General features: G+C 42.3%; 1 protein-coding gene across 1 annotated transcript; it reads left to right on the top strand.

Annotated features, from left to right (window-relative positions):
• The first annotated feature begins 12417 nt into the window (after positions 1–12417).
• Positions 12418–26085, top strand: Pabpc1 (poly(A) binding protein cytoplasmic 1). The gene is made up of 15 exons (XM_034516189.1): positions 12418–13687; positions 15924–16117; positions 16306–16421; positions 18839–18978; positions 20545–20639; positions 20927–21064; positions 21243–21338; positions 22470–22742; positions 22939–23029; positions 23650–23760; positions 23837–23991; positions 24441–24525; positions 24846–24976; positions 25311–25403; positions 25648–26085. Exons 1-14 carry the CDS (start codon positions 13495–13497, stop codon positions 25401–25403), a joined length of 1911 nt encoding a protein of 636 aa, XP_034372080.1. The 5' UTR covers positions 12418–13494; the 3' UTR covers positions 25648–26085.
• The last annotated feature ends 752 nt before the right edge of the window (positions 26086–26837 follow it).

Genomic DNA, 26837 nt, shown 5'->3' with positions numbered 1-26837 from the left:
CAGTGCCAAGTGCCGGCCCAAAAATGTGTACACACAAGTAACGTTATATGGTCACAACATGTTACACTTAGGAGTCTATGTGTATATGCAAATACATATATGCAAATATGTATATGCAAATGCCTATTGATGAAAAAAGGCTATGGATGTAAAGGTGAGTTGGGAAGGTAAAAAACAGAGGAAGTCCATACCAGATCATGAGACACCTGGCAAGCCTAAGTGAGGAGACTGGGGTTTATTCTATATACAACAAAAATGAGGCAACAGGCTCATATATTGTTGAAACTGAAATTGTGGTTTTTTTTCCTTTAAAAAAAAATCCTATTTATCTGGGTGGAGAGATGGCTTGGTGGGGGAGAGCTCTTTCTACCCCAGTGGGAGGACTCGGGTTCCCACATAAAAAATAAGGTTCACTAAAGGGAATAAGGCAGAAAGTAATAGAACAGGAACATTGGCCTCTCATCTACACACATCACACATAGACACACCACAGTCCACAATAAGCCTGCACTCACACACACATCACACATACACACACCACAGTCCACAACAAGCCTGCACTCACACACATACCTATACACACATGCCACACATATGCCACACACACACATCACATACATGTCACACACACATCACATAAATCACACACATACACACCACAAGCCTACACTGATACACAGACACACGTGTGAGTGTGCATACACACAATCATTTTCGGTGTTATAATAGCTTGTGTCACTTCACAAAACTTAGGCAGATTTTATTCACATATGTTTTAAAGAGGGGACTAAGCCTAAACTGTCTGGTTACAGGCTGCTGTGAGTTGAACCTGCTACTGTCATTACTGGCTTATGAAACCAGGATTCTTAACATTCCAAACGCAAAGCTACCTTACTAATTGCCAAGATGGCAGACAAGCCACCTTTTCAGCATCCTTCACAGAAGAGATTCTTCAGACTGTAGTCATAGGAAGAAGGAGGGCTGGTGAACCAGCCCAGTGGGGGATGTCCCAAAACATGTCAACAGAAAAAGGAAGCCTCATACCCAGCCATGACAGCTCATAGCTGGGATAAAGACCCCTAGGTAACTGGTGAACAGAAGTCTTGTGTTTATCTCCTTGTCATTTTAATGTGTATTCTTGTTGCTTTGTTTTTCATTTTCGGTATTTGGGGATTTTTTGAAGGGGACAGAGATCAAGAGGACAAGTTGTTAGAGTCGATTCTCACCGTCCACCATATGGGACCTGCAGATTGAACTCACACTGGGAAGCAGGCTAAGCCATCTTGCTGCCTCCGCCTGTTTTGAGTTGTTTTCTTTTGAGACAAGGTCCAGCTCAGGTTGGCCCTGAATTTGCACTGGTCTTACTGCTATCCAGTGCTAAGACTAGAGGCGTGGGCCACTATGCCTGCCTCTTTCTTACTCTACGAATAAATGTAATAAAATATCTAGGTCCTTTGTTACAGCACCACATTTCCAGATCCATCTGGCCCCAGGTTTATGTGACTAATGGCTACCTATCAGCGAAGGCCTAGGACATGGCCAGCATCATTTATTAGGTAGCCTGTTGTCTAATTAGCTAATTAACGCATAGAAACTCAGGAGTCAAATAGTTTAAATATATTCTAGCAATAATTTTCCTAAGATGACTCACTAGAACAATATTTTAAGAGGCAATACAAACACCCAGGACTCAGTTTCTGAGTAGACAGGGATGTGTTGGATGGATGCCTACTCAAACAAAACAATTCTCTTCCTGATCAGTTTGCCTTAGCACAGTCACGGGCAGCTATGGCTTAAGAGCTAGAGAATTGTTTTTTCTAAACATTAATTTTGATTAAGTACAACTAACACACTTGGCATGCCGAGGATTATGTGTTCTGCAATGATACAAAAACACGGCCAACAGTATTAACAGTATGTCGGAGTGGATGATGGGTCCAATGCTACTCAGTGTTAGTACCATGGACCAACTTTTCTTGTTTGTTATCATTGTGGCCTCAGTAAAAAAAATTATCATTAATTGTTACAAATTAATGCTTTTTGATTGACCAGGCTTCATTTTCATATCTGTATTCAGACTGACAGAATCCAGATTAACAGAATGCCATTGTATTTTAAAGGCATTCTTGGCTTGTACCCCAACTGTTCCAAGTTCTTCTGCATGTTCTTAAACCCAAATATGGCCATCTTTCCAAGGCATGTTGGCTCACTTAAGTGAAAAGTAACTTTACACCCCAACATTTGAATGGTACAAGTCCATAGGATGGGGCTCATGATGGCGGAGGAACATTCTCCCATTCCATTTTACTGAACAGAGTTAGAGAAGACAGCTCACTGATGGCTGTTACTTTATGTCAGTCCTCCCAACTGAGTCGCACAAGCACCTCAATTTTCATTTTTCCAGATTGTTAACTCCTTTCTTTATCATTCAGTGAAAACACATGTCTAAGTTAACATGAATAATATTTCTTTTATCTGAAAGTACAAAAAAAAGCATCAAATATTAGGAAAAATATTAAACTATCAGATAATATTCAAAGTTTTCTTTGCTATTCTTTTAGCTTGAAGCTCACTAGTGATGACCAGACTGATTGATTATCTTCCATTTATAATAAGTCTTCATTCTGGGTGTTCATCTTCTACTTACAGAGGTTTGGCCCAGGCTTCTGGTTTTAGCTTATATTTGAGCCCATTGACATTTAAGCTCAGGGTGGAGTGGGGGTGCTGACAGCTTCCAGATTCTCACATTTGCCTCTTGAGAAACTAGAGGGGTTTTTTTGTTTTTGTTTTTAAAGTAAAATGTCTTCTTGAAAGATTGTAGCTAGGCTGTCTTTGCATTATCTCATATATATTTGATAAGTTCATATACTTGAATGCTTAGTCACTAGGGAGTGATACTATTTGGAAGGATTAGGAGGTGTGGCCTTGTTGGAGGAAGGGTGTCCCTGGGAGTGGGTTTTGAAGTTTCAAAAGCCCAAGCCAGGCTGAGCTCTAGCGACCCCCTCTCTCTTTCTCTCTCTCTCTCTCTCTCTCTCTCTCTCTCTCTCTCTCTCTCTCTCTGTGTGTGTGTCTGTCTGTCTGTCTCTCTCTCTTTCTCTCTCTCTCTCACAGACACACACACACCTGTGGACCAGCATATAACTCTCTGCCACTGCTTGAGCACCATGACGTTAAGGCACTTAGCTTCTGAAACTGTAAGCTGCCAATTAAATGCTTTCTTTTGTAAGAGGTGCCTTGGTCTTGTTAATAGAACAGAGGCTAAACAAAAGGAGGATTACAGTAAGTTTATGGCTAGCCTGGTCTACATATTAAGTTCTAGGCTAGCCAGAGTTACATAGTGAGACTCTGCTTCAAAAAAAAAAAAATCTATTTCTTTTTTGTTGTTTGTTGTTGTTGTTGTGGCCAGAAAATAGGATCACTAAATTACTAAAATTATTACAACATTTTTGATAAAAGGGTTTAAAACCTAGACTATATAATAAGAAATGCCCTGGACAGGGGTCTGCACATAACTCTGTCTCTCTAATCATTTCACACAAGCTTATGAAGTCCATGGCAGCTGGCCACCATTTTACCAATCAGACATTTTCTTGCTCAGCTTGTGAGTGAGCCCAAAAAGACTTCTAGACAGAGGTTATTCTTATCTTGCTGACTTCCTAGAATAAAAATACAAAATGAAGTGGTGAGCGTGCCTCGAGGTTGTCAGCGGCACTCTACTTCTTCTCTGACAGGCGGGTCACTTCTGGCTCACAGCTGCTTGGAGCTCCACTGGGGGCTCAGCCAGAGGCGAAGCAACACTATGGAGAGAGGATGTACGCCCAGTGTGGAGGGGCTTTGTGTCTGGCTTCACCACAGCCTGTCCTGAGCTGACGGCTCATATGGCTCTGTGAACCATGGCAACTGTTAAATTAGAGACACCCAGCCAATTTTTCCTTGTTCCTCTAGCCGCAAATACTTTCAAAGCTGATTTCAGTCTCTGTGTGTGTGTGTGTGTGTGTGTGTGTGTGTGTGTGTGTGTGTGTATGTGTACCCAGAGCTCTGAGTACCCTCCTACTTACTGTGACCATGGATTCCTGGAAAGAAGCTGCCTGCACAGGCTGATGGGCTGATGGGCTGTGGAGTTTGGGAAGTTGTTGATCAGACAGCATGGGGGCTTCCTTAGCTTATGGAGGAGCCTTTGATCACCTGGCATCCACTGACAACTGAAAACAAATCTAAGCCATTGGAATGCATTAACTTAACAAAGCCTTATTCTCCTTCAATGGAAATGCTAAGAATGCCATCAGATAACATCTGAGGCCTATAGTACAGATCTATATAGAGGGTCCTATAGTACAGATGGATCCTATAGTACAGATGTATATAGAGGGTCCTATAGTACAGATCTGTGCTGTAACCTCTGCCATTTCCAGCAATATGTTTTTAAAATGCCTTGATATATAGCTTTCTCTGTACTGCAGCTTTAAAAACTCCATGAAACTGCTTCTTCCTTGAAACATTAGGCCTGAGGAGATTGAAGTATATATCCCCAGGTCATGGTCACTCATACTTTGTTCCAGAATAAATGATGTCTTTTATTCCTTTGAGGTGAGGGCTGTTTCTTTGGATGGTAGTTCCATTTACTGCATCTGTGGCCATCACGACTGTCGGTCCATTAGACTGTGACAGCCTTCATATAATACTGCACCGTCCGTCATAAGCATCTTTGGAAAGCACACATGCAGTGGGGAGTTATAGATCCTACTTGTACCAAATAAGCCTCTTGATGGCTCTTTGATGCAAGGACCTCATAAAACTAGTCGACTCTGATTGCTCCCATCGAATGGGATCTATGTCCTTCTAGGTATATCTAGAGGGCTGCAGCTCAAAAAGTATGTCCCTGAGGAAGTTCAGGTTATCAAATTTTCTAGGGAATTTTGGAAAGTGTATTAAGATTTTTCAAATTTCACATGGATGATGGCTTTATACCCATGATTCCAGACTTCAGGAGGCTGACGCAGGAAGATCACTGTCAGAGATCTATGTAGAGGCTAGCCTGGAATATACATGTGTGCATATGCATATGTATGTTTATGTATAATGTATATGTATATACACGTATATGTATATACACACATAAATACACACATATACACACACACACACACACACACACACACACACACACACACACACATATATATATATATATATATATATATATATATATATACTCTTTCTCCATATGCATATATAAAATGAGTTCCAGAACAGCCTGGGCTACAAAGTAAGACCTTGTCTCAAACAATCAGAAAGGGGGTGGGAAGGATTAAGCCAGAAGGCCTAGATTATTTGTCAAGTTCCAGGCCAGTGAAAGACTGAAAAACAGAAGGTGGATGGTGCCCAGGGAACTCTATCTGAGGCCTCTACATACATGCACACACGTGTGTGACACACACGAACACACACAGCTGCATGTGCACATCTACATGTACACACATAATTCATATGGTTAAAAAAGAAAAATGACAGGTGAATTCTGTAAAGTTGCTATCATTGTTTTACATCTAACATAGGGATTCTCTTACTTTTGTCTGCTTCTGAAATGTTCGAAGGTATTTAACAGGTCGCTCATCAGTTTATATGGAGTACATAGAAACACTGGTATTAGTCTCCAGCAGAGAATAATTGTACTTTAGTCACCTTACCTGAACTTCAATTTGAAAGTGACTTTAATTCAGCCCAGAGAAAACCACTGCTAACCAAGACACAGTCTCAAGGTTATACCACCTTCAGTCTCTACAGAGCTGATACCTCAGCTGTCAATCACAAAGAAAGTCCCTTTACTCAATCATAACCAGCCACTACTGAGAGCTGACTTAAGGAAAAAAAATACCCATGTAACGGATTCCTTCATTTGAACACAGCAACAATAAAAATTACCATTTAAAACCACTGCTCAAAATTGCATATGGTAGTATGTGCCAATAACTCAGCATTTGAGAAGCTGAGGCAGGAGGATTACCCTGCATTCCAGGTCAGCATTGGCTATAGCGTGAAACTTTGTTTCAGCACAATGAAATGAAAAATAAAAAGCAGAAGCAATCAGGTACTCTTGCCTGATTCTTTACAAAGCAAGCATCCTGGAGACAGAGATGCCGTGGTTTTTATCATTGTATAAGAGGTGCCTTTGCCTCCCAACTGTTGGTTCAATATCTTCTTAATAAAGAGCAACACACAAGAGTGTTTTTAGTTTTACACCAGGACAAAGAAGCTGTCTTCCTGAATAAGCCTAGAGTGTCCCGTCCCTCCTCACACACCCCCAGCCAGGAAGATTTGTGTTCCTTTTTGCCTTCACTTCCTGGAACAGTGAGGTAACACCTTTCCAGGAATATTTTAATTGGCCTTCTTTTGTCTCTCATTTCTCAAATCCAGTACTGTAACATTGCTACCAGAATAACCTATGGAAAAAACCTACCAGGACAAAAGATTACACCCTGTGCTCCCTCTTTTCCAAACCACAGTCTGCCCCTTCCAAGCCTTCACCTGGTTTTCCTCGCCTTGTGTGCTGCCGGCCCTTCCTCACAGTCTTAGAGCACCATGGGACTTTGCCCTCAGTCAGCAAGCCAAAGCTTATTTATGTCTACCTCCAGGACACTCTGGGAGTTATTTTCTCTCTCCAGGCCCTTTCTTCTCGGTATTCTAAACACAGGTCTCATCTTCAGTTCCCACATCAAAGACCTCATTCTTAGTAACTTGGGCATCAAAGTTTTTCTACTTGTTAAGCCTCAGTTTATTCATTGGTAATTTCAGTTGTTTCCTGTCTGATAAAGAGCTGTAAAGAGGCAATAAAAGCACCCAAGTTCAATACCTTGCCGTGCTCAGGGAGTAGTAGCCATTAATAAAGTTTATTTGGTAGGCCTGAAATGGGGCTTTGTTGTTGCTCGGGCTTAGCCCATGAGCTTGTTATGGTAGTCACAGGGGCTCCATCCCCTCAGTTGCTCTCACATTGACCTCTGCACAGAACAGCAACGCTTTGTTTTGTTTTGTTTTGTTTTGATGCAGCTGCTATTGAACCAGAGGAGGCCATGGCACTTCCTCTGTTGGCCACACTAGAACCACAAAGGCTGGGAAATGATACACTTTTCTGTCCTGTGTGTAGTTCAGGGACGAACAGCTGTTGCTTGTATCATGTATGTGCCTCTGTCTAGTGTTTCTGACACAAATTTGAATTCGGAACCTGTCAAATGAGCCGATGTGCTGTATTTCAAGAGATGGAAGGAATTGAGTAAGGGGCTGCATTATAAACCACTCCGTCATATAATAATTCTGCTAAGGGGACAGTGGTACCCCAATCATGTTAACCAGCAAAACAAAACACTGACTTAACACTGAAAGCTATGCCCTAGGAAAAGTCTTGGTATTCTGAGATTCCTACAAGTTTCTTATGTCCTCTACAGCAAAGTACATCATTCCTCTCTGCATTATTGTGGATTTCTGAGTCTGTGTGGAAGACCCTAAGTGGCTCTCTGTTTCAAGATCTACGTCTTCTTGCTTGACAGTCACCTTCTAAGAACTAAGGTCAGATGATGTCATCTGATATACATTCTAGGGAAAAGCCCGAGTGTGTGTGTGTGTGTGTTTGTATATGTGTGCCTATATGTGCATAGACATATAAGTATGTTCCTTTCTGCATTCTAACTTGTACTATACATATTGTATATGGAAGGAAATAAAATCTGAATGGGATCCATAGGAAATCTTAATCATAAACCTGTCAGTTTATAAATTGGGAGTATTGGGAATAAATGCTATGTTCCTTACAAACCCCAAACAGAAACAAAATAGCCAATTTTCTGGAACATTACATAAATTTTTCTATTTTATATTGTGGTTTTTTTTTTTTTTTATTTCAAGGATCAACAAGATGTATACTCCTTAAGTAGAGAGGGCTACTATGTTCATTTATTGTCCATTTCCAATATGTTACTCAGTATTACCTAAAGATTTTATAAGTCCAGCCAACTTCTATTGTGTTATACATCAGGAGACACTACAAATTAATGTGCATGTATTCTGAATATATCCTGAATAAACTTGAAAATAATTTCTAAAGTTCTAGTGAAGTTTTAGTGAATAGGTTCTCTGGATAGTCTTAGAATTTCTTCATTAAATAAAACAAGTTAATGAACACCGTTGATGTCATTAGACATCCTTAGGTCCCCCACATGTGAGATGGTGCACATATGAAGGTACTACTCCATTCCATAGTTTGCAGTCTAAAATTAGATAACACAGGGAAGCCAGATAAACATAGACAGCATCTTAGAGAGGGGGGGGGGATTGAGAGAGATTAGAGAAGTACATTTAAAAAGCAGAAGGAATTAACAAATTCTGTCTACTGTCTATGTATATCCTCGGTTTCCTCTATTGGAAGACAGGGAGGTTGTCTGGTTGCTCCTGAAGGGAGTCAGAGCATAGTGGGGTCACCGTTGTCTTCAGTTGTTGAGGTCCAGAAGCTTTATTCCTTCAGTAGTCCTTACTTGCCTCTGCTAGCCTGGCTGTGTATTAAAAGTCTATGCCGCCGGGCGGTGGTGGTACACGCCTTTAATCCCAGCACTTGGGAGGCAGAGGCAGGCGGATTTCTGAGTTCGAGGCCAGCCTGGTCTACAGAGTGAGTTCCAGGACAGCCAGGGCTACTCAGAGAAACCCTGTCTCGAAAAAAACAAAAAAAAACAAAAAAAAAAAAAAAAAAGAAAGAAAAAAAAAGTCTCTGCCTGGCATTGGTGTTGCACACCTTTAATCTTAGCACTTAGAAGGCATAGGAAGACAGATCTCTGAGTTCAAGGACAGCCTGGTCTATAGAGCAAGTTCCAGGACAGCCAGGGTTACACAGAGAGACCTGGTCTCAAAACAAAGTCATTTATTACCTTCATGCCTAGAACAAGAACCAAGAGCCCAGGCAGCATTTTACGATGTGCCTACTACAGCAGCTAGTGGCTACTAGATGTCAGAGAGCAGGCCAGGGCCGCTGGTGAGCACAGTCCTAGGGCAACAAGTTGGATATTGCACTAGCAACCTATTTTGCATGATTAAATAAAACCTGGCTGGTCTTCTTGGAGTTAGGTAAAACAGAACACCAAATCCATAACTTTGGATTTGCCAAACTTCATGTTAAGATGTGAGAACAGATAAACGTGGCACATACTCCTTTTGGAGCCTATTAGAATTTTATTTCAGGAGGCAGCTAGTGAACAATTTAATGTCAGGAAGGGTACCCAGCCCAAGTTGATAGTCAGGAAGGATGGCTGGAGAAGAGAGAGAGAGCGTGGGGGAAATGCTATGGAGTTTCGAGGAACTGAATGTGTGACAGAAGTAAAGAGAATGTTTACAGAGAGAGGAGTGCAGACAAGCTTCTGCAAATGTTGAGTCAAATGGATCTGAAAAAGACCCCTGGATTTGTCAAACTGCAGTGGGGTCTTTAACAACTGTAAACAGGGCAGCTTGATCGAGGTAAAGAGAATGTAGTGCATGGGAAGAAATCAAGGGGAGATTTACTAAGTATATGGAAATGAAAAGCTTCAAGAGGGAACCATTGAGATGGCTTAGCCTGGAAAGGTGCTTACTGCTGAGCCTTCCAGAACCCACAAGGGGAAGGAAGTCGTCCTCTGATTTTCACACACACACACACACACACACACACACACACACACACACACACACACACACACACGTTACTTTAAAATCTAAGAAGGTTGGCTATGAACAGAAAGTGAGTGGAAGATGGTTTTTGTTTTGTTCAGAGGTGAGAGATACGTGACCGCTCAGAGGCCTCAGACTACCAACCACTGGGATAAGCAACAGTTGCCAATATCCCTGGATAAAAACAATATTCTTGAGTGAGGTTCAAATCCTTCCTATTTTCAGTGAGGTGGATTTCAATTCCCTTGTGTCTCTCTGAGTTCTCTTTCTCAAGGAAGTCTCTGCTTCTAGATTTCCTTGCAATTATCCCTCCTTAGAATATGACACTGGCATCCATTTCATGTCAATAATTGCAGTGGCTTAGGAGTCCTAATTACCAGCTCCCCTTCCAAGGAGCTAATGTTCAGCCAGGCGTGGTGGTGTGTGACTTTAATCCCAGCACTCTGGAGCAGAGGCAGGCAGATGTCTTTGAGTTTGAATCCAGTCTGGTCTAGTGAAGTCCAGCACAGGCTGGGATACGTAGACACATCTTATCTTAAAAAAAAAATGTACAAAGACTGAATATTTCTGGTGACTAGAATGCTTCTTCTTTCCATTACCCAGAGCATCCAATTCCTGTCCCAAGCTACTGCGAAGGCTGAATTACTAATTGGACTTACCATTTGGAAGTCTGTACAAAATGAATCCACAGCAAAAACATGCTTTAACAGTTATTTCTGGAGACAAATGAAGGTAAGACCTGGGAGCTATAGAATACTCAGCCCCATCTAAGTTAGTGCTTGCTAAATGCTTGCTCTCTGACCAAGTAACCATTTTTTTCTACTTCTGTCATTTACAATCATGTCTTTGTGGGGTTCATTAGAAGACATATGGTAGAGAGATGGCTCAGTGGTTAGGAGTACTTGCTGCTCTCCCAAATAACCCGAGTTTGATTCCCAGGACCCACCCATCTCTGACTGCAGCCCTAGGAGGTCTGATACCTTCCTCTGGCCTCTGTGAGCATCATCCATGTGTGGTATACATAAACACACACACACACCTTTTTACTATTATTATTTGGTTTTTTGAGACGGGGTTTCTCTGTATAGCCTTGCCTGTCCTGGAACTCACTCTGTAGACCAGGCTGGCCTCGAACTCAGAAATCCGCCTGCCTCTGCCTCCCAAGTGCTGGGATTTAAGGCGTGCGCCACCACCGCCTGGCTTATTATTATTATTTTTAAAGGCAATCTTTCCTTCCAAGAGGGTATGTTAAAAATGGTAGGTAAAGATAGTGATTATATTTGGCTTTAACTGTTGCTGCCATCTTTGCAAGTTATTGGACATAAGTCCCCTTCATGCATTATTACAATGGTATTATGTTCATGCCCTTGGAATGTGTAGTCAGAGAAATACTTACAAGAGTTGGTTCTTGCCTCCCATCCTGTGGGCCTGGGGTATACAACTCAGGTCAGGCAGGGCAACAAGCACCTTCACCCACCGAGTTATACAGACAGCCTTCTCTAAGGCCCCTTCCATTTTCTTTTTGTTTTATATTGCTCTTTGCTTAGCAGCTTAAGTATGAAAATGATGTCGCTTTCTTTTAAACAATAACAATGGAATTTTCACTCTCTTATTTTAAAGAAACATTTCAGAATAGATAGTCTCTAATAGTAATATCCCACCTGATAAAATGCCGGGATTGGACATTCACTGCACATTCAGCGTCCTGAGGATAAGAACTTGGCTTTGTCATCTTTACTTTAGGGTACCCAGCACGTGATGGGCATTCAATGACTATACTAATGGATTGATTTTTAACTATGCTTCTAGTAGATTGAACCTTTTTTTTTAAATAAACTATTTTAACTAGAGCCTTGAGTAAACAGATTTATATTGCGTAGTATAATGTGTCTTCCTCAAGAACAGCCTTAAATGATACACATTTGTAAAGCACACAACATAGTTTTCAAAACTATTATCTTCCATCAATATGGGTGGGGAGGTGAGGATGAGAAGATGGGGACAGAATCTGTGTAAGATTCTCCAGACTTATTCTAACTAAATGAGAAGGGTTATAACTGATTTACACTAGGCAATATGGTAAGTATGCACTAACGATCATTGAATTAAAGAGCAGTCATTTAACTTCTGACACCGTTAACGGTAAAAATAGTTAAGTACTATTTGCTTCACTTCCCACGTACCGATGTCAAAGGATGTTTATATAGGACTTCAAAAACTGTAGAAACCTACAAAAGTGGAGTTTTTGTGTTGATGTAATGTCATTTCTACAAGTCGATGTATTTGTGGCTATCAATCATTTACATTAATCCCGCAACCCTGGCACCTAAGAGCTGGATGTGTAGATTAGGGTAGACTTGAACTCTGCAAGCCCCTGCCTCTGCACGCTTGGTTAAGTGGGTATGTGGAAAGTCGTGGGCACCACGCCTGGTTAAGCAGGCTAATCAGGTTTGTTTGGTTAAGAGTCACAGATACAGAGTAATTGTGAGAAAAGCATACTTTAAAGGAAAAAAAAAATTTCTCGAGTCCTGTTTACCACTGTACAAAATGAAGGAAGCGGCTCAGTGATTCCAACAGAACATCTTAAGCTCCAGATGCCCAACAGCTGCCTCCTCTCCCCTCCCCCTCAAGGGCCGCGGACCCATGCGGGTCACGCCCGGGGCGGTTGGGGTCCGGTTGAGGTCAGCCAACCCGCGGCCGTTGAGAACTCCAGCTCCCGGCAGACACCGCTTCCGCGGCCCACGAGCGTGGCGGCGCTGCCCGCTGGGACTCGTAGTGCGGTCCGGGTAGGAGACCAGGGCAGCTACCCTGCCTCCCTCCGCGTACACCTCGGAAACCCGGCCGGCAGAGGCTCAGGCCCGCCCACCCGTGTCCAGCGCCGCTCGGGGCGGGGGGCTAGCGAAGCAGAACCCCAGCCGCGGCGGCGGGAAGAGGCCGCGACTAGTCGCGCACGTGGGGGACGGTTGGCGCCCTGAAACCCGGAAGCCCCGAGCTACGCTCACCCGCTGAGCTGACGGGTTAACGCTCTTTCGGGAGGGGGCGGGGCGTGCGCGAGAGGGGCGTGACCAGCGGCCGCGCAGGGACCGCCCACTGGCTGCCCCGCCCTTTCCTGGCTCTGCGCAGCGGGAAGTCAGCTCCTGGCTGTGGCGCGTGCGCAGAAGCCCCGCCCCGCCTCGGCCCCTACCCCCACGCCCGCCGCAGCCGCTGCCGCCGCCACCTCTCCCTTCCTCTGCGCTTTCCTCCGCCTCCTCCGGCGCCGTCGCTCGCGTAGGGCCCTGGCGTCAGACGCGCGTGGGCGGGGCGAGTGCGGCGGGGGGTATAAGTAGAGGGTGCAGGAGGCGGTGCTTCCCCTTCTCCCCGGCGGTTAGTGCTGAGAGTGCGGAGTGTGTGCTCCGGGCTCGGAACACACATTTATTATTAAAAAAATCCAAAAAAAATCTAAAAAATCCTTTGAAAAAACCCAAAAAAAATTTACAAAAAATCCGCGTCTCCCCCGCCGGAGACTTTATTTTTTTTCTTCCTCTTTTATAAAATAACCCGGTGAAGCAGCCGAGACCGACCCGCCCGCCCGCGGCCCCGCAGCTCCAAGCAGGAACCCAGAGACCGAGGCCTTCCTGCCGCCCGGACCCAGCACCGCCAGCCTCGCTCCCCCGGTTCCACGGCCGTTGAGTACGCGTCGATTCCGGTTGAATTTTGTCCCTCTGCGCTCGCCCCCGCTCCCCTCCCCCCGGCTTCGTCCCCCGGCCCCGCACTCGCTCTTCTCCTCTCACTGGAAAGGTCGCGGCCTGCGGCCCCGCGGGCAGCTGTGCCGAGATGAACCCCAGCGCCCCCAGCTACCCCATGGCCTCTCTGTACGTGGGGGACCTGCACCCCGACGTGACCGAGGCGATGCTTTACGAGAAGTTCAGCCCGGCCGGGCCCATCCTCTCCATCCGGGTCTGCAGGGACATGATCACCCGCCGCTCCTTGGGCTACGCGTACGTGAACTTCCAGCAGCCGGCGGACGGTGAGCGGCAGGCCGGAGGGTGGCGGGCGGGCGGCCATGCGGCCGGGGCGGCGGGCCTACCGGGCCGGGCGAGGGGGCGGGAGGGCACGGCGCCGCAGCCCCTCGCGGCCCGGCACTTCCACTGCGACCATTTTCTCGACATCGGTCGCTCTCAAACTTTAGGGCGATGACGCGCCGGGAGCCGGGGGGAAATAGCCTTCACCGTGCTCCCGCCATAAGCTGTGGGGTCCGGGGGGTTTCGAGCCCCCTCCTGGAGCAGCAAGTGGAGGCGCCCCTCCATCCTGGCCCGGCACTCAGGCTGGGGAGGAAGTACGATTCAGTGTTGGGAAATACCACGTGTTGAACCCTGTAACCTCACAGGCCCGAGGCCTGTTCCTGCCGGTGGCTCAATCGCTGGGAGGAGCCCAAGGCTTTAGAAAAAAGTTAATAGGGTGATGTCTGGTGGTGGTCCTTAGGGTCGTAAGCTTGTTCCTAAAAACACATCCCTGGCCTGTGGACCGGGAAAGGCACCTTATACCATGTACACTTGCCTGGGGTTTTCCCTAGATATGAAGTATTTTCTGTCTTGAACCGTGCAGTGGAGGAGGGGATGTGGAAGACTCTAGGGCACCAGACACCTTGGCTCATTTGAAACAAATTAGTTAGATCGTAAGTTTAATAGACGTGGATAATTTTTTTTCTAAAATAGCACCTGTGGTTATGAATCTTAAACATGTTGACTAGTTTTGGTCATAAATATAAGGGTAACTTGGATCGGATTATGCTGAATTAGTAGCATCCAACTAATGAAATTTATTGATTTTTTTTTTTAATAAAGTGGTTTAGAATAGCCATGAATCTTGGAATAATTGAGAAGTAACACTGAGTTTATATTCTTAAGTTTGACAGTTCACTGAAACAGAAATCAGAATAATCACAATCAGATAAGGTCTGTGGCTTTATATGTTAGGGTTTTACTGGAAGTCAGTTCTGTCTGGGTTTTATAAGGAAGACAGGTTATTAAGGAGTGATCAGTTTTCCACTAGATTAAAGTTGATACGGATTTGGTTAAGCAGAATCCTAAGTGATGGGAAGCCAGAAGTTGTAGACGTGCACTGCAGGTGGCCTGTCTTGCTCTCTAAGGGACACTCTAGAGTCCCTTCATTACAGCTCAACTGGAGGTGACAGGATGTAAGGTAAAGGAAGGTAACTTGGAGCAAGTAACCGAAAGAACTAATATGAAAAGAAAACTTGAAACTTAGTGTTTTTGTTTTTTAATGTAGAAAAACCCAGTTTTTACAAGTCCTGGGATTTGAAAAGTTGAGCCTCAAATTGCCATGGTTATAGTTAACTTTATACATTTATGTCAGTGGACCAATATTCCAGCTGCCCAGAATCTTCCCTCTTTTCCATTTATTTTGTGGCTGTATGTTCAGTGTTCCATCTTTCCAAATGTTTTTTTTTAAACTAGCTTTTTCCTTTTTACAATATTTTCTTACATACTGTAGAAATGGACTAGGGTTCTGCTACTGACCAGTATTCAGTTTAGTAGAAAAATGTGACTCATTAAAAAAAAACCAAGCTTGAGCAAAGTCAGCATGACCAAGGGGTGCTTAGGAGGTGTGGCCAATTGATAATGAGCTGGCTGCTGATAATCACTATATTCTAGGAACTATAAATTTCATTTATAGAAAAGTGGTTGGGGGGGGCTGGGGGTGGTGGTCTGCACTTAATCCCAGCACACGTGTGTGTCTGTTGAGTTCTTGGCCAGCCTGGGCTACATGAGTTCCAGGAAAGCCAAAGCTACACAGCTCAAAAAAAAAAAAAAAAAGAAAAGGTGGCTGAAAAAAAAAATTTGAAAAGATTTGAAATTTGCTTCAGGCATTCAAGTGGACTGGTTTCCCTTTGAAGGTCTGGTCTCTATTTTTCCATTTAGGATGTGTAATGGATACATGGCCGAGGTGGCCAGACTTAGAGAAAAAAAAAGGTTTCAACTTTAGCATTTCTTTTACAAGTATATATAATTCAATCTCTTTTTGGGCTTTGAAATTGTAGGATAGGTTTTTTTGACTGGAATAAATTGTTGATTATGATGATTAAGACTAAGGTCATAGTGTAGTGAGGTCCAGACTTTAAAGAGGAAGTTGAACTGAAGCCACATGGCTATCCTTTTTATTCACTGTCACTGGTAATTTTATAGAAAGTGGCTAATGAAGTGTTAGAAGTGATATTTACTCTGAAAATGTATTTCTCGTAGCGGAACGTGCTTTGGACACCATGAATTTTGATGTTATAAAGGGCAAGCCAGTACGCATCATGTGGTCTCAGCGTGATCCATCACTTCGCAAAAGTGGAGTAGGCAACATATTCATTAAAAATTTGGACAAATCCATCGATAATAAAGCACTGTATGATACGTTTTCTGCGTTTGGTAACATCCTTTCATGTAAGGTAAGCAGAGATGTATGTTACAGGTCAGTATTTGCAGTGTTGTGCTACTTTTAGATTTGGAAGTGACATTTGTGCTGTCTGTTAATGCTGTCATCATTTCTGAAGTTCCTGGGATTAGATGGCTAACATTTCTTCAAAGTAGAAAAGCAGTAGCAAGTAATAAAAGTGAGTGTTGTGTTTTACCCTAGGTGGTTTGTGATGAAAATGGCTCCAAGGGCTATGGATTTGTACATTTTGAAACACAGGAAGCAGCTGAAAGAGCTATTGAGAAAATGAATGGGATGCTTCTAAACGATCGTAAAGTGTAAGTATAACTGCCTCTTAGTGGACATCTTCAGTCTGCTTTTAATAGTTCTCCATCGGCTTAAAAACTAGTAAATACAGCTAACTAGAACTGAACTTGGTAGCATGCCTTTAATCCCATCACATGAGAGGTAGAAGTGGAGGCAGGCAGATCTCTATAAGATCTTTGAGGCCCTCCTTGTCTACATTCAGGGATACATACTGAAACTGTCTCAAAAAAATGTAACTGGATTAGTATATGCCTGTAATTTCATCACTTGAGAGATAGAGGCAGAGGATCTATGAAGTCAAGGATAGTCTAGCTAGGCTAGGTGAGAATGTCTCAAAAATCCATCAAACTAAGTGTGTGTGTACATACATACAGCACTGATTCACATTTGCTAGGTTTCAGTTATCATGACCAGTGATGCCAGTTGTTCATAGAAACCCAAAACGAGCCAGGTAAAGAAATAAAAAAAACTTGGTCAAGTGAGTGTACTGTTGGATCTACACAGTCTTATTAAGGAACAGGTTTATAAGAAGTGGTTGTTTATAGTGCTGTAAGAGGACGGTGAGACTGACTGTGAACCCACTAGTCTGAGTTCAGAGCTCACTGGTGGCTTTCCCTTAGTCTTTTCTGAAGTATTGTTCTCTTATTTATCTGAAATAAACTTGTTTATTACAAGCCAGGGGCGGTGGTGGTGCACGCCTTTAATCCCAGCACTTGGGAGGCAGAGGCAGGCGGATTTCTGAGTTTGAGGCCAGCCTGGTCTACAGAGTGAGTTCCAGGACAGCCAGGACTACACAGAGAAACCCTGTCTCAAAAAACCAAAAAAAAAAAAAAGAGAGAGAGAGAGAGAGTTACAAACTTTGGCAAATGACACTGAAAATTAAAAGGCTGTCAGAGATCTCTTTTTTTGTTTGTTTGTTTTGTGTAACTTTGGTAGTCCTGGAACTCACTCTAGACCAAGCTGGCCTTGAACTTAATAAAGAGATCTGCCTGCCTCTGTCCCCTAGTGCTGGGATTAATGGTGTGTTATACCACCACCCGATTTACAGGTTGATTTCTCTTAATCTGGGAGAGTTGAGCCCACATATTAAGTACATAAGGTCACATACTAAGTGATCTGAGAGTTCTTGACTTGTAAACTCCAGTGGAGGCATGATGGATGACAAGTGCCGTTCATTTCATGATAAATAGGTTGACTTGGTGTGGTAGCATATATATGCCCATAATTTCTGCTCTTTAGAAGCTCAGGCAGAAAGATCATGGGTTGAAGACCAACCCGAAGTTACATTGAACTGGTTTAGAAAAAAGAAAAGAAACACCCCACCTCCTGGTTTCTCTAGTTCTGGCTGTGCTGTGGAACTCTACATCATTCTGGCCTCTAAATCAGATCATCTCTCTGCCTTCCAAGTGCTGGGATTAAAGACATGCACCACCTCCCATCCCTGTTAGAATATTCATTTATAAAGTGAGGAAAATGCTGATTCCAAATGTAGAAATCTGAACTACAAAGTGTTCTTTGCAATTTAGCAGTTTTAAAATTTGATATAAGATTTTGGCATACTTGATTTTCAGGTAGAGGTGCTTAGCTAATAAAGCCTACAAATATCTGTGAAACCCAAGACACTTGATAGCAGTGTTTTAGTAACAATTAATTAGAAGAATGTCTATACTGTACCGGCAAGATAGATCCAAGTAAAGAGTGGTTGCTGCTGCTTACGTGTATAAGGAGGCTGGACTGGAGAGCAGTTGTACATATAAACAGCTTCTCTTCCCTTTGAACTATGGTTTTGGTGACTGTCCTAGGAAATAATATAAATTAAAGCAGTACTTAGGAGATCAGAAAGTTTGGTCTACAATGAAATCATCTTTTGAGGTTCTTTGCCAAAATACCTGGAGAAAGAAAGCCCATGATTTTGAGGGAAAAAACCCCAAATCTCTTGATGTTTTCAGTGCTGTTGAACAGAACAAGAAGCCTTGAAGTTGTTTTTGATTTTTGTGTGGGTTAAGAAGGTCGGATTCCTCTTTGATGTTTATTATTGTATGTCATGCAGTTTTTAATACCGTGGAAGAACTGAGTTTTAAAGTGATGTTGATAATACTGCAACTAGACAAAGCTCCTACATTAGTAGAGAGAATTGAATTTTTATTCAAGGAGATGGTACCATGGTAGGACCATTCTGGAACAGTTATGACGGAAAGCACGTATGCAGGGCTCTTTGGCACAGAATACTTCCTTCTGTTGACAGGAGTGAACCCTTTAATCCTGGGCTAACTAGATCAAAATGTGCATTGAGAGAAAACTTTTGTAATTATAGATGCATTGTTGAGTATTCAGTGAAGACATTTTTATTGTGGTACATTTTGTAGACCATCAGCCTTCATCTGAGCTTTATGAAACAACCTGATGTAAAGTCCTGACTTTTTACTAGGTTTGTTGGACGATTTAAATCTCGGAAGGAACGAGAAGCAGAACTTGGAGCAAGGGCAAAGGAGTTCACCAATGTTTACATCAAGAACTTTGGAGAAGACATGGATGATGAGCGCCTTAAGGAGCTCTTTGGCAAGTTTGGTAATGTGTCCAAGTTCAATCTTTACATTTAGAGTCATTGTCTAAAGTTAATGAGTAGTATTTGACTAGTAAGCTTTAACACTTGATTTGAATTAGGCTGTAGTTCACTGCACAACAGTAATATGGAAGTGGAATACTGTACAGTGACTAATACGAGTCGGGGGTGGCTCAGGAGATTTAAAGGTTTTGCCACATTAAGATACTTGTAATACAGACGTTATTGTAAGAGGTAGGTGGGTGGATGATCTGAGATCTCAGGATTGGAGTAAAAGATGAGGAAATCAGAATTTGTAGGTGATTTGTTGCTTTCTTTTTGTTGAACCTAGGAATGGCCTTTTTTAAATTTAGTTATGTACTATATCTAATACAAGGCTGTGTTAAGCTTTGACAGAGACAGTCTCACTTATGTAGCTCTGGCTGCAATGCAACTCAACAGAGATGTCCTGGAATCAAAGGCGCAAAGCATGTACCAGCATACAGGACTGAAACTTTTTTGTTTTTTGAGACAGGGTTTCTCTGTGTAGTCCTGGCTATCCTGGAACTCACTCTGTAGACCAGGCTGGCCTCAAACTCAGAAATCCGCTTGCCTCTGCCTCCCAAGTGCTGGGATTAAAGGCGTGAGCCACCACTGCCTGGCATGGACTGAATCCTTTTAAGCGAAAGGAATTTTGATTATGCACAAATGTCATGTAAGATGACAGTCATGTTTTGCACCTCATTCAAGGTTCTCTTATATCTCATTTGTCTTGCATCTGGAAGTTTTAAAATAAAAGGCTTTTTTTTGGTTGGTGGTGGGGTAGCCCTTGGACTTGTATGTAAAATGTTGGATAGATCCACCAGCTGCCTCCTAAGGGCTAAGATTGGATTTAAAAAAAAAAATCACTTCTTGTACAACCTTTTTAGACCACTGTCTTTTCTGTTGCTAAGTGCTTAGACATTATGACTAAGGCAGCTTAATGGAAGAGTTTATTGGGTTTACAGTCTAAGGGTGTATCCATGATCATCATGGTAGTGGAGCATCAGCTGAGGGCTTACTTGTTAAGACAACAACCACAGAGCAGTTAGTTAACTGAAACCTCAAGGCCCACGGGTCAGCTAGGGACCAAGTATTGAAATGTATGTGGGTCATCCTCATTCAGACAACTACTACTAGTTAGTTCTTTCTGTCCCTGAGGAGTCACCTGCTTATGATCACTTCTACAAAATGGGAAGGCGAAGCTTGTGTTTTCAAAAACACTCTTGGGTAATTCAGTTATTTCCTGCTTATAGATCTAGCCATTTATTCTCTATGCTTATAGTTAAAAGCAATGACTAAAGAAGGATTTTTAAAGATTGTTTTGAACAAGAAAAATCAAAATATATAAAGGGACAATTACTGAACTAAGAATAAATAATCTTTCATAAATTTGTAAGGTATCTTAAAGATTTAAGAGTCCTTGGAAGGGCATAGAGGAGACCAGTAAAACCTTAGAGCTGGGAGGGAGGGCTGGGACTTAGGTGTTAGATGTTAAGACATGAAATGTGTACATTAACTGGACTACTTTTGAATTATTTAAAAACTTTTAGGGCCTGCCTTAAGTGTGAAAGTAATGACGGATGAAAGTGGAAAATCCAAAGGGTTTGGATTTGTAAGCTTTGAAAGGCATGAAGATGCACAGAAAGTAAGAGATTAATCATTCTTTGTTTTATCAAAGATGTGTACAAAACTGTTGCTCTTGTATCAAGATTTATGTGCCAACATTAATGGAAGCTTTACATATTGTAATTAGTTATTTGCATTCTATGTGTTAAGAGTTGGGAGTGTGTATGCCCTTGAACCTGGAGATTTGGGGATGGGTCTGTCCTTAGTATTAGTTAGTAATTGGATAAAGTTTTCTTGTTAATGAGACATGTACTTTAACAAGTAACTGAGGTAATTTTTGTTGTCTTTTTTGTTTGTTTCTATAAGGCTGTGGATGAGATGAATGGAAAGGAACTCAATGGAAAACAGATTTATGTTGGTCGAGCTCAGAAAAAAGTGGAACGGCAGACGGAACTTAAGCGCAAATTTGAGCAGATGAAGCAAGATAGGATCACCAGATACCAGGTTCGTTTTCACTCACAAGCAGATAAGACAGGGAGGAGCAAACCTGGTTTACGTTGATTTTGGTTACTTCGAGGTAACTGAGTTTTAGAGGGAAGGGAAGAAACGTGGACTAAAGCAATAGGTGTGCTTAGGTACCACGATAGTCTCCTGCCTCTCTTCACAGTTCTCTTTTTTTCAGGGTGTGAACCTTTATGTAAAAAATCTTGATGATGGAATTGATGACGAGCGTCTCCGGAAAGAGTTTTCTCCATTTGGTACAATCACCAGTGCAAAAGTAAGTGCGCTGTGCTTTGAGACTGTGTGTATCATTTTTAAGCTAGGGAGTTGATGCTTGGGGCTCTGCTCTGTCACTACTGCTGTAGCAGTTCACTGACAGACAGCTGTTGACTTATGTTGTCCATTCTGGACAGTCCGCTCCCCCCCAAGTAGAAAAGGCCTGTTTCTTTTTAACTTGGAATCAGATTGCAAAGCAATAGGATTCTAGCCTAAATCCCCAAGATTTTGGGTTAAGACCTAAGCTGTGGGTGTTAAGACCTAAGCTGTATCCAGTGGCTATGGTTTGTGGCTACCTTTCAGAGTTTTAGGCGTACATAGGTTTTTCTCATTTAGGAGTGTGCACAGGAAAGACAGCTCTGGTCCCTGAATGAGCCCCTTTGCTGGCCTTACAATTTTCCAAACATGCCCGTTGACTTAGACTTTTGTTATAAACAATATGGAAATATGAAATGAGGCATGTTTGCCTTGTATTTCAGCATGTACTTTTCTAGAATTTGTATTTCTACTGTTTTCAAGGTCATTCATTTTAGTGTTGTGCCTAAAAGTTATTTGAATTGACTTTTGTATGTGGTTATATGTCAGGGACATAAAATGTAATATAACTTTTGGGGGTGGGAGGGCTGGCAAGTTAAATTACAGGACATGAGTTTAGCTTTATTTTATTTACTAAAATAAGACTTGGTTTGCCAGGTGATACAAAAGGAGGACTAAAGTGGCAAATAAAAGGTCCTTTGTGTACTGGTCACAAAATGAGCTAGTTACAGTCTAAGCATTTCCTGCACTGGACTTGAATTACTGGGGGTGAAGTGTGTTTAGATGGAGACAATTCTGGGCATCTCCTGGTCAGTAGAATAAGTAGTCTTGTCATTTGAATGCAGTTTATCCTTTATTTAAGGAGGAGCATCTTATGTTAGGCTTTTAATTGTGCAGCTCTTTCTGGTGTTAGCACAGAAAATAGATCTAATACATGTCTGCACCTTGGATGCAGTGTTGATTGTAAGGATCTAACTCAGTTAATACAGTCAGGATGGTTCTAGCATTAACAAGATTCTTTGGCTCAATGACTGACTATAAGTGACAGTTCTTGGTTATTCTGTCATTTCCCTGACTTTTTCTTTTTTCTTTATAGGTAATGATGGAGGGTGGGCGCAGCAAAGGGTTTGGTTTTGTATGTTTCTCATCCCCTGAAGAAGCCACTAAAGCAGTTACAGAGATGAATGGTAGAATTGTGGCCACGAAGCCACTGTATGTAGCTTTAGCTCAGCGCAAAGAAGAGCGCCAGGCTCACCTCACTAACCAGTATATGCAGAGGATGGCAAGTGTCCGAGCTGTGCCCAACCCTGTGATCAACCCCTACCAGCCAGCACCTCCTTCAGGTTACTTCATGGCAGCTATCCCACAGGTCAGTGTGAAGAAACAGTCATGTTGGTTTCATAGTATGTTTTCATAAGCTCTTCACAGTAAAGTACTAAGTTAGTAGATAGAATTGGAAAAACAACTGGCAAAGGTGTAGAGTCAGTTGTTTTGAGAGCATGTAGCACTAATTGTGTTGTGGAGGGATTCCTCCCAAAGCTGATGGCCTTACTTTCTTCCCACAGACTCAGAACCGTGCTGCATACTATCCTCCTAGCCAAATTGCTCAACTAAGACCAAGTCCTCGCTGGACTGCTCAGGGTGCCAGACCTCATCGTAAGCCTCTTTAGTCTGGGGATCGGAGACGGTGTGGGGGCAATGTGTGCAGCTCAGTAATACAACATTTAACTTCCCGTGTGCTAGGCCGTGAGTTCAGTTCCCTAGTGCTGTCATATATGAGGCAAATTTGTCCTCTTGCAGTGGTAAATTGCCCTGATAATAATTTATGGTTGGTAGATTTGGCTTTATTGTTTTTATTTTTGAGATGTGTAACTTAGGCTGGCTTGACCTAGCAAGCACTCCTACCTTTGAGTGCCAAGATCGGTATGGCCTGCTGTGCCCAGCTTTCAGTTTAAAAAAAAACCAAACAAACAAAAATTATGCTATTATCATTAGTATTTGCTTTAATTCTTCATTTGCCTTGGTAACTATAGCTTTCATTTCAGAGGAGCTTTAGGGTTGTTGCATTTTAGTTCTTGCCCCTGGCATAGCAATCTTGGTTTCAGGAGCACTTGGTTGTTTCTTTTTTCTTTTTTTTATCTCAGATTTTAAACTGAAACTGACTTTCTGCAAGGGGCTCTTCTAGCTTTCCATATAACCCTTAGCCCTAGGAAAGCTTTGGCTTTGACTCACTCAGTGAGGTTCCTGGTTCATATGGGTCTTTCCTTTGAATGCAGCATTCCAGAATATGCCCGGTGCTATCCGCCCAGCTGCTCCTAGACCACCGTTTAGTACGATGAGACCAGCTTCCTCACAGGTTCCACGAGTCATGTCAACACAGCGTGTTGGTGAGTCAAATCTCTCTGTAAAGATTGATCCCCAATTTGAAATGGCACAGCAGTTACAGTTATTTTTCCTCTTTAGCTAACACATCAACACAGACAATGGGTCCACGTCCTGCAGCTGCTGCTGCTGCAGCCACTCCTGCTGTCCGCACCGTTCCCCAGTATAAATACGCTGCGGGAGTCCGCAATCCCCAGCAGCATCTCAATGCACAGCCACAAGTTACCATGCAGCAGGTACAGTTTACTTGAACTGTTTGTTAGGGTCATGATGCTAAGTTCAAAGGTCTGATGGGAACTGCATGAGCTATGAGCATAAACGATCTGGACCATCTTATTAGTTGAGTCTATGAAGAAAGTTGACAGGCAGCCAGCAATCTCCCTGTGTGATGTTTAGGATGGATATGAGGAACATGTTAAGGGAAAATTCATTGGTATTAGACTTAATCGTTTTCCTGGTTTTAGAACCAAAAACTATAAAGAAGACTAAAATGGAGTTCTGTATCTCAAGTGCAGATATGTCACATGTGATTATCTGTTCTTGCTGACCTTTAGTCAGTATTTCTTTCAGCTTCTATTGGTCAAATTTAGGTAGCACTCTGTCCTTTGTATGACTATTTGTTGTGGGCTGGCTGGTTTATGTTTCATTACTTAGGTATTAAGAGGGTTTTCTGTTTAATATGTAGCCTGCTGTTCATGTGCAAGGTCAAGAACCTTTAACTGCTTCCATGTTGGCATCTGCACCCCCGCAAGAGCAAAAGCAAATGTTGGGTAAGTAACGTCTTGGTGCATCAGTTGACAAAAATAACCAGGATCACTTAGACTCTTTACACCTAAAATGAAGTGGCTTAGGGTGGTATGTGAATGAATACTGGAAAGGCTGGTGGCCATTGACACTGCACTCTAGCCCTGGAACAAGGAAACCAGGTATGTTAATAGAAACTGATACCACCAGAAGCAATTGCCTTGTGACAGATTGTGCTATTCATATGGGTATGGTAACAAGCACATACTATGTATCAAATAAGGGTCCTAAGCCCCAGGTTGATAATGGCCATTACTACTTTGATGAGAGTATCCTTTGTTCCTAGGTGAACGGCTGTTTCCTCTTATTCAAGCCATGCACCCTTCTCTTGCTGGCAAAATCACTGGCATGTTGTTGGAGATTGATAACTCAGAATTACTTCACATGCTTGAGTCTCCAGAGTCTCTCCGTTCAAAGGTACTTTGTGCTTTCAGCCTGTGTTCTTCACAGATTGATTCTACAGAACATGTAAATGGAGCCTTATACAAATTAGCTATATAATTAGCTTTATACTGACTACAAACCCGTGATAACCTGTAGTGCTTGCTTTCTCTATTTTGGATCATAACGCTCAAAGCTCAGACTGCTAGTAGATTGCAAAGCTTGCTCCGATCCAGTTTGTTGAGCTCCTGCAGCCAGATTCATGAATGCTGCTGCTTAGAGCTCATTCCATATTCACCTTAAAGTGTTTGAGAGTTGCTTTTGTTGCTGGGCTTCCTCCTGAGCCATTATGTTCACTGTTTGTTTCCAGGTTGATGAAGCTGTAGCTGTACTACAAGCCCACCAAGCGAAAGAGGCTGCCCAGAAAGCAGTGAACAGTGCCACTGGTGTTCCAACTGTCTAAGTAAGTTCTCCCTTGCTGGCCCCAGACATAACGCCATTAGTACAGCTTCCCAGAGGGTTATATACATAAACAACCTTTCCATCTGATATCAACCAGTAGTTTTAAGTCAACACTTGGAAACAGATTTTGCATAGTAATTTGTATGCAGTGGCATGTCATGGAAGTTGGCTTTCATAATTAATACTTGGGTCTCTGTCCCACTACTAGGCAAGGGCTTTAATTATGTCTCTTTTAACATTTACAGATTGATCAGGGACCACGAACAGAAACTCGTGCTTCACCGAAGAAAAATATCTTAAACATCGAAAAATTTAAATATTATGAAAAAACATTGCAAAATATAAAATAAATAAAAAAAGGAAAGGAAACTTTGAACCTTATGTACCGAGCAAATGCCAGGTCTAGCAAACAGTGCTAGTCCTAGATTACTTGATTTAAAACAACAAAAAAATACAAAAAAATAGTAAAATATAAAAACAAATTAATGTTTTATAGACCCTGGGAAAAGAATTTTCAGCAAAGTACAAAAATTTAAAGCATTCCTTTCTTTAATTTTGTAATTCTTTACTGTGGAATAGCTTGGGACGTCAGTTCTGTTTTAAGGAGCAGAACTGATGACTGAGCAAGGAAACGTAATTTGGATTATAAAATTCTTGCTTTAATAAAAATTCCTTAAACAGTAGATGGTTATGTTTTTATTTATTTTGGTTCTCTTGGCAATTGTCAGTGAAGCAGCAGGTGCTGACTGAATAGTACAGAGCTGAAAGCAGCTACCAATTCTGTGAAAGTACAGAGCTGAAAGCAGCTACCAATTCTGTAAAGCATATGCTGTTTGTGGGGGAGGGGTTGGGTTTAGACAAGATATTGCTGTGTTGCTGGCCAGCCTTGGCCTCCCATGTATGTCTCATCGTATTTGACATTCTAATATTTTATTGGTTACTTCATGTTAATTATTGAGCTGTTCTTTGTATAGTTAGCTTCTTTTTAACTAATACTAACTTTCATTGGTATGGTTTCTGTGCTACAAAATAAATTTCAGACCTTATTTTGGAAGATGTGACAGTAGCAATAGCTACCCAATGTATTGGGGAAAATGGCACAGTACGCACCAAGGCGCCATGACTACTCCTGTGCTATTCTTAACCCTACCAGAGGCTTGAGGACTTGGAGTAGTTAAGGAGTGGCCCACTTTCAGGCTACTGTTGTTGCTTGTCACCCAGACCACTTGGAAAGTAAAAATGTACAAGTTGGGTTGTGTAGGGATTTGTTTATGACCTTGACATAAGCTTGTACCCAAGCAACTTGTACTTTTGAAATACAGCTTTATTTTTTGAGGTATGGTCTCAGTGATAAGTGGCCCTGGCTAGCCTAGAATTCAGATCACCCTGCTTCCTCTACCATTTTTATCTTTTTTTTTTTTTTGATTATGACTTA

This window comes from Arvicanthis niloticus, chromosome 13 (genome assembly GCF_011762505.2).
Source record: "Arvicanthis niloticus isolate mArvNil1 chromosome 13, mArvNil1.pat.X, whole genome shotgun sequence".
Taxonomy (NCBI): domain Eukaryota; kingdom Metazoa; phylum Chordata; class Mammalia; order Rodentia; family Muridae; genus Arvicanthis; species Arvicanthis niloticus.
Note: the sequence above shows the minus strand (reverse complement) of the source record. Positions and strands in the feature narration are given on the sequence as shown.

What these genes read in the sequence shown, in the direction of transcription:
- Pabpc1 (XM_034516189.1), top strand. Translation starts at nt 13,495, where the DNA reads ATGAACCCCAGCGCCCCCAGCTACCCCATGGCCTCTCTGTACGTGGGG. An exon ending in GGCATGAAGATGCACAGAAA is followed by an intron (nt 20,640 to 20,926) that starts GTAAGAGATTAA and finishes TGTTTCTATAAG; the next exon opens with GCTGTGGATGAGATGAATGG. An exon ending in TCAGGGTGCCAGACCTCATC is followed by an intron (nt 23,030 to 23,649) that starts GTAAGCCTCTTT and finishes CTTTGAATGCAG; the next exon opens with CATTCCAGAATATGCCCGGT.